The 8,246-nt window shown below is 52.2% G+C and overlaps 1 protein-coding gene across 1 annotated transcript in view; it reads right to left on the reverse strand.

The window, feature by feature from the left end:
* Positions 1 to 1,141: 1,141 nt before the first annotated feature.
* The window catches only part of LOC104167366 (connective tissue growth factor-like), a 12,948-nt gene continuing 5,843 nt past the window's right edge, over positions 1,142 to 8,246 (reverse strand). The window contains 5 exon segments of the mRNA XM_009707608.1: positions 1,142 to 1,453; positions 1,661 to 1,869; positions 2,296 to 2,444; positions 2,446 to 2,545; positions 6,455 to 6,668. Coding sequence (XP_009705910.1) covers positions 1,142 to 1,453; positions 1,661 to 1,869; positions 2,296 to 2,444; positions 2,446 to 2,545; positions 6,455 to 6,668 — 984 coding nt within the window.

An 8,246-nucleotide genomic window follows, 5' to 3' on the forward strand; every position in this document is an offset into this window, starting at 1 on the left:
CCCCACCGTGGATGTGGGACCCGGTGGAGTCCAGCCCCTCTCCCACCCCGGAGCCATTTCTGAAGAGATTACCGACAGCGACAATAGGAAATGCTCATCACGGCACTAAAAACTGCCACCAGCAGCACCCACGGGGGACACGTTTCAGGGCGGCAGCCTGGCTCACCCCCATTTCACGCTGGAAGAGCTCCCCGGGTCTGAAACAGGGGACACTGCCCTGCCAGCGCCAGAGGCAAAGCTACAGCCTGGCTGGATCCGTTCTTCTATCAAGAAACCCCTTCCTGGGCTCAGATCTTCGGCAGGAGGTCCTGAGCCACGCTCCGTCTCCTGCAGCGACGCAACACAACTCGCCAATTCCTCGTCTTCGCCGTCAGCCTCGCCGGCACACAAGGCTGAAAGGAATTTAACGGGGGCGGAAAAAGAGCCCAGCCTTGAGCTGCCCGTAGAACGGGTCACCCAGCAGATGATCCGGTCTCTCTAGGAGCAAACTGGTCTGGAATGAAGCTGCTGACGGGAAAGCGCCTGGGAGGGTGAAAGGTGGGCACAAGGGTGGGGAAGAGCTTTTGTCAACTTGTTGGATCCAATTAGCCAAAAATAATTGAAAAGCTCAGCAGGAGCCCAGCACGGGGCCAGGACCGATTTCTTCACCGAGAGGGTTTGCATCACCACGCGGCAGAGCCCCACGCCGCTGGAAAGCAGGCTGCAGAGCTCGGCTTTAGCTCAGGCCTCCTGGGCTTCCCCTGTCTCATACTCCGGCTTTGCCGCGTGGTTTTGGCAGGCCAGTGGCCACCGGGAATGGTACCCGCTGTGCTCTCAGCTGGAGACAGGCTGGAGCCACGCGGCTTTGATCCACTCTCCCATCTGGTCAGCGGGAACATGGATCAAGTTTGCAGCTCAAGCCTGTTTCTGGTTCCTTCAGTGACCATGGGTGAAGGGCAGGAGCCTGGGGCAGATGGGGCTGTTCCCCCACACGCCTCGGCTCGTTAGGAAGGCTACTGGGACCCGTGGTGGCAAACGGTGCCGTTCTGAAGAGCACAGCCCCTCACAGAGGGGGAAGAGGCTGCATTGTCCTGGGACACAGCCACGAAAGCGCTGCAGAGCCCTCTTGACATCTTGGCCTGTGGATGTGGCACGGAGAGGGCTACTGCCTCTCCGTCTTGACGTGGTCTCCAATCATCCTCCTGTGGTACGTGGCCAGGAAGATGTCGTTGTCTCGGGGGCAGTCGTAGTGGCAGGAGCACATCTTGATGAACATCATCTTCCGCTGGAAGAAATCCCCCTCGGGGCAGCGGAACTCCACCTCCACGGTGGTGGTGACGTACGGGGTGCAGCAGCGACCGTCGGTGCAGCTGCCGCAGAACTTGGGCCGGTAGGAACGGGTGCTGGTGCAGCCCGAAAACTCAAAGTGGAGGCTCTGGCGTGGCTTTGGGGTCCGCACACACTTCTTCCCCTTCTAGGGAGAGAGCAGATGGGTTAACAAGGACATGACAGACTAAAGGCCCGCCTGGGCTTGTGCTCCATCTCCATCACTGGGCAACAGGACACAGAAAAAGTGGAAGCACAGAGCAAACCCCGTGAGATGGGCTCCTGCCTGACAAGTACCTAACGGGGTTGTCCGGGGCATTCCCAGTGTTGTGTCCCCTCTTCCCAAGCCCAGTACCTTGGTTTTCTCCATGGGGAAGTCGCAGGGGCGGACCATGCAGAGCCGAGTCTCCTTCTCCAGGCGGCACTGGGGGTTGTCGTTGGTGACTCGGGCAGAGATGCCCATGCCGCAGCTCTTGGAGCAAGCGCTCCACTCGGTGGTCTGCACCAAGCAGTTCTCCTGCAGGTTATTCAGCTCCGGCTTGCGTGCTGGATCCTCCCTGAAAACTGAGCCACGCGGAAGAGACAGAAGGCAAGGTTCAGGGCTTGGGACAAAGCGTGGCAGCTCCATGGCTGCTCCCAACTTGGTCTGACTCTTCAGGAACAGTAGCAAAAGTCTACGGGATCCGTCCCGTGAGCTACTCGGCCTCTTAGCGGAAGGACGCAGGCAAGCACGGGGCCATTTCCTACCACAGTCCAGCTCCAGCCCGTTCTGCTGTGATATCAGAGAGTGCACGAGCCTCCCCACGGCATCGTTAAGGTCTCACCTTAATGAGTTCAACACTTGGTACTCACACGTCGGAGCACAAAGTGAGCGGTCACCACCCATTCCACACCAGATGTGACTTAGGGCCCCGACCCAAAGGCAGTTTGGATCCACCCCTATCCCCCAGCAAACAGCTCCCGGCCCTCTCACATCTGCCCACCGCTCACCTGCCATGGCTGTTTCGAAGCGGTTTTCCTCACTGCCCTCCTCGCAGATCCACTCTTCGCAGCACTTATTGCGAAACTTCACCCGCCGGGGATTGGGACACTCGGGGGACGGCAGCCGCAGGTCGTCGGAGCAGAGGGGGATGCAGCCGGGCCCCGTCCATGCAGATGCACTGCAGCTTGCAGGTGGGCTGGAAGCTCTCCCCATTGTGGTAGATCTTGCCCAGCAGATCACAAGTCGCGCCCTCGTGAGCTGCGGGAAGGGGGAAGAGGAAGAGGAGAAGCTGAGCAGATGGTGGGGGGGCTCACGGGGTCACGGAGCTCCTGGTGAGGGCCAAGTGCCCACGTGCAGACTCTCTCCTGCTCTGCCATCCCAGCGCTGGATGCAGCAGAAGTTGGCACATTTAATATTTGGCTCCCTGGACCCAAGGCTATTCCTGACATCGATTTTTTGGAAGTTGGCTTCATCTGTGCCAGATCTCCCAAAGTTCTCTAGAAAAATCCCTTCTCCACTTGGACGAGCTACTAAGTGGGACTTTGTCTTTACAGCTTGTAAACAGCCGGGTCTCCAGTCAGGGATCTTCCCGGCCGGCTCAGAGCGTGCCCCCGTCAGCGGTGACGTGCAAGATGCACTCCTGACACGCCGCGTGAGCCAGCGGCTTTGCTCCTCGTTACTCCTAGGAGACCAAAAGGCAACATCTTCCTAAGAGCAGTTGGCTCCCCACATGTCTAACGGTACCTACAAAAGGAAAATAACACTTTGGGTTTATGACCTTTTTGGCTCCTCTGTGCTGCGTGAATCTCTTCTTCCTTCCAGCCGCAACTTTTTCTATTTCTCTCTGTTCTGCTCTCCACATCTCTCACCTCCAGCCCTCCTACGAGTCTTTCACTCCTTCCCGACAAAACTTAAATGAGCAAAAAAGGCAACGGGACAATATCTGACACATAGGAGCAACCTGCAGTCTGCGGGTGCAAGCAACGCTCACAAGTTCTTACGTCGTGATCAGCCAAAATGTTTCCAGAGGAAGTTTTCGAACAGAAAACTCTTATTTGATTAAGAGTTTTGCAGGCACAGATCAATGTCAGGAATGTTTTCAATGAGAAACAACTGAAGCATTTCAATTTGGTATCAAAGGTTTCCTTTCTGCTCTGACAGGAGCTCAACCAAAACACTTGTTGGACAGTATCCATAGGGGGAGGCATTTTGCTCGTGTAATTATTTTAGATGCTATAAAGATCAAGATGAAACATTTTGATATAATGGAAGGGGAGAGTTTTGACGCAGCTAAATGAGTTTTCTAACTCACGGAAAGTTTTGGGATTTTTTTTTTTTTTTTTTCCTTTCAGCCTGAAATGAAATGTTGAAATCTCAGAGTTGTTCACAGGACAGAAACCCTGCTTTTGGACAGTTCTCGTCAGCTACCGCTTTCTGCAATCCTGACCCTTAAAAAACAACAAAAAAAAATAAAATCCATGCAAACCTCTATTGGGAAGTTACCAAAATGAAGGATTCTTGGCCGCTTGCGGAGGCCTACCAGGAAACCTGATCTATTTTCCCCTCGGTCCTGCTTGCCCGTGGAACATTGTCTCAGACAGAAAGTGTTTGGACCAAACAAGGAGCGAGAGCCTCTTTCCATCCCACCTAGTCCTTGAGGGGACACAAATCCTTCCGGGCTGCTAACGCCTTGTTTCTAAACCAGAGCTGGATCCCAACTTGCAACTCTTTTCAATGCCATTGGTATAAAAATACTCCTCTGCTCCTACTTAGAAGTTTCAAAATCCTCACTTTTTCCATCAAAGTGGAAGCCATCCACTTTCCCTCAACACAACCATTCATACTTATTTTTAAATCCTCTTTCACTGTTTTTCAGCCCAAGCCCTCTCCCTTCCCGATGAACCGATCGTGCTGTTCCCTCAGCAGCTCTCCTCCCACCCAAGGCATGGCAGCCTGCTCAGGGGTTTTATGATGTTTTCAAAACTCAATCGTTTTGTCATGCCCTTCATTACCTTACAACGACCTCACTTTCCAGTTGACCCGATCCAATTAAAGCACCAAAACGGATTGCGCCAGCAGAGTGAGACGGCTTCTTTATTTACCAACTCCGCTTGGCACCGCTGCCACCTCCCGCCTCCAAACCCCAAGTTCGGCCAAGGAGACTTTTGCCCTTTTCTGCAGGGAATATGGCAGAGCTCAAATTCGCCGCAGCTCTGCCAGCTCCCTGCACCCACCTCGGCCACCCTACCACCCTTAGGCTCTCCTACTCTAGAGTTACTACGGGATCGTCTCCACCTTTCTGATACTCCAAGGTCCCTGTGGGAAGGGAAGACTCTGCAATACGTGAAATGCTGCACACCGTGACAACATTAAACAAATATACAGTAATTTTCACTCTGATGGCTCCCTTCCTGTCTCTTCTGATGCGGCCTTCGGGCTGGTACCCAACCTCAAAGTTTTCCCCAGGACACCTGAACACCTCTCTGTTCCTTTCTGCTCCTATCACATCCATCCTATTTGGATATCTCTAAGTTCTTTCTTCTCTATTCACAAGCACTCATCTTCCCCTTCATTCCATTCATCACTCCACCTTCAGGTTCCTTCACTGCCTCAAAAATCCCCCATCTTCCAGGAGATCGGTGTGGACGTCGCAAAAATATCACCCAAGGACATTATGGCCCAAACCCTCAGGTTTGGGAGATATCCTGGTCTATGTTCACCTGGGATTTTTGCCATGAAAATCTCAATTTCTCATTTAAAGGTAGGAAGGACAGCTGTGGTCATCAAGTCTGATTTTCTGGGACTCTTACTCCAAAATCTTTGTATCAAACCCAGACGTCACGGTGAATATGAAGCGCTTCTATTAGAAAGATGTCTGGTCTTCATGTGAAGTCTTCGAGATGGAGGCTCCTCCACACTCCTGAATAAATTGTTCCAGTGATTTAGCTACCTTTACTCTACAAACATACACCTCATTTCCAGTCGTAATTAGGCTGTCTACTCGCTGGATGCTATTACGCCCACCTTTACGTTATTAAGCTTCAATCATCAGCTCTGAGGTCATCAATGCCTACAGAAAGCACCAGGAAGCTCATGTGGCTTCTAAAGGTCACAATAACTGGGGGAGGAAAATTGAACTCATAAAAACTTCTCATAAGAAAGGAGAAAACACCTTCTACAAGTTAAATTCATTATTTAGAGTAAAAAAAATAATTGTATGTGATCCTGGCAGTGCAAACAGTGCAGTCCACCCCGAACCCCCAACGCCCCTGTCTCGGGTTGGTGCGAGTGCTACGGCTGCCGCAGCATTTCCAAAGTTGCCCCACGCAGTGGCCGAACACTTCCCAAAGTGTTCACACCAGCCCTCACATCTTCCTGACTATTTTGAAAAACCTGAGTTACAAAAAAAATGGTGAGTTCCTGGCAGAGACAGGGGCAGAGGAGTCTTGTTTTTAAACAAAGAACAGAAGACTAGAAGAAATACTTTTTTTTTTTCCCCTCTCTACACCAAAATAATTTTTGCATGTTTTAAAAATAGCTACTAAACAAAAAAAAAAAAAAAAAAAAAGAAAAGAAAGGAAAAATATTTTTCTTTTCTGGCTGAAAAGTGGCACCAGAGGAGAAAACAGGTCTGCATTTGTATTTACCTGGCTCAGTAATTCTCACGTTCTACGTAGACACTACTTTGCCAACGAGCTGCTCAGCTATTTCCACCCCCGTGCTACAGCCAGGGATACAGCGTGCCTCCCGCATGTAAGCAGTCGAGTGCAAAATGCCAACCCCCGGTGCAAGGCAGCGAGATTTTGGGTGAGATTTTTCAAGCACCAGTACTTTCCAGTAAAAGTCCAGATTGCTGATATTTACCCACAAAAGCACTACAGGGCTAGGGGATGTCTCCTAACAAGGTCACAGGAGCAAAGGAGAGTCCCAAACCCCAACTGGTGCCTTTGCAAACATCCCTCACGGCAGGAAGAAGCAGGTTGCGTATTGGTATCGGTGAATCTGTTGGCTCGCGGGGCTGGCGCAGCTCTCTCAACGCGATGCTGGATGAAGCTCCAAGCGCCGGAGGAAATTCTGACGATGCCGTGGGTGTTCTGGGAGGTCTGCACGCAGAGGGCTGAAGGGGCCGTAAGAAAACCGCACAATAACAGAACATACAGCTCTCACCTAAGCAGATCCCGCTGCCTCTGTGGATTTTGGAGAAGTCGCAGTAGAGTCCCTTGTGATGATCACAGGGTTTCTGCGGGGAACAGAGCTCGCCAAGCTGCCTGGCACACACCTTGCAGCAACCACAGGCATCCAACACGTGGCTGGTGCCAGCGGGGCACTGCAGAGGCTGGGAGGGACACTGGCATGGATACGTGCAGGCCTGCGGTTCTACCTGGAGGGCAGACAAGCCATGGAGAGAATGAGTCTCCCGCAAGCCAGCCAGGCAGAGAAATGAAAAACACGATTCTGCTTCAAGCACTGAGACCCCATCAAGCGGAGGGAAGACTGACTCTGAGCTCCACCGGAGAGCCCTGCCGCAGAGGACGGGTGTGCAGCTCCCGAGGACTTGCAAGACTCAGCTTTTTCTCATCCCTAGCTCATCTGGAGCTCGAGGGGAAAAAAACCCCAACCAACAAATAAAAAAAAGATGCCTCTGGGAAGCAGGGCCAAAACAAACAGGACAAGCAGTAGCTTGGAGTCCCATGCGCAGCTCAGCCCCCCGCTTCCCTGGAAGCAATAAAATAGTAATTATTAACAGTAAGCAATTCCCAGCTCTTACATAGCACTGCTCAGGAGAAAACATCACAGCACTGCAGCAGCAGCATTAGACCCAGTCCGAAGATGGAAAAAGCAAGACATGTAGTGAAAGGACTTGCCCGAAGTCAGCTAGCGTTGAAAACTGACCCAAAAGCTCCCAAGTCCCGTTTTGTCTCCTGGATCTTGTCCTTTCTTCTTTATTCCCAGAGATGTTCCCTCTCCTCTCCCCTTTCCAAGGAATGCAGCATAACCAACCTTCCTTGGGACCTTATGACTCCACCGCATTTCAGAAGTGCTGGCCACCTCCTGAAGCCCACCCTTGGCTTTTACGCCACTTCAGATGCTAAACAGAGATCAGGCTGTGTCTGAAGGAGGGTCACCTTCTCTGGAAAACCCAGGATGCTTCAAACACTCCAGTGTCCGTGGCATCCTTGTCCTGAATCAGCTTGGAGTGGATACACCAGCCTCACCTCTGGATGTGCCCAGATTTGGGCAAGACGTAAAACCACAATTGTGAAAGATGCAGAGCGTACGATCTCTAAAGATCCTCTTACACCTCCTCAGAAACATCGGTGTGCCAACTCCAGCCTGGTTTTCTGTTCAGCTTCTGCCCACTAAAATTCTCCCGGCGGTTCAGAGGGACACAAGAGCATTACTCCAATGCGCAGCTCTCACGTGCTGCGCGCTGCTAGGCACGGCTCAGCTCCAAACCCAGGGGCAGCTGCTGCCGCAGCGCTGATGCAACCCTCGCACCTGGATGATGCCAGCAAAACGCTTCGGGACCCTGTATTGCTGCGAGGTGGGTGAAGAGGAAAGCACCCGACAGGGCAGACCCCTCACAGCTCCGCTGCCACCCAGGGAGAGGGGCTGCAGCAGCTGGAAAGAGCCCGAGGGCAGGCGGGAGGGGGGCACATCTGGAACAGAGGTCAAAAAAAATATCTTGCTCCGGCTCTGTTTGCACTTGTTATATCCCACCCAGCCCTCGCTTGTGAAACAGCTTCCTTGGATATTGTGTTTGTCACCAATAACAGTAGTGAAACTTTTCCAGCTGTTTTGACTGTTGTTCAAAACAGCTGCTCTGACTTTAGCTCACATGGGGTCAGAAGATGCCAACTGCTTTGTATTTCTGTAACAATCAGCACAGGATGGCACAGGACAGGGATCGGTCTAAATCTGAACTCACAAGTCCTCCCAGACTCTCACCCTGCTCAGC

This window comes from Cariama cristata, unplaced genomic scaffold, assembly GCF_000690535.1.
Source record: "Cariama cristata isolate BGI_N322 unplaced genomic scaffold, ASM69053v1 scaffold21499, whole genome shotgun sequence".
NCBI classification, from domain to species: Eukaryota; Metazoa; Chordata; class Aves; order Cariamiformes; family Cariamidae; genus Cariama; species Cariama cristata.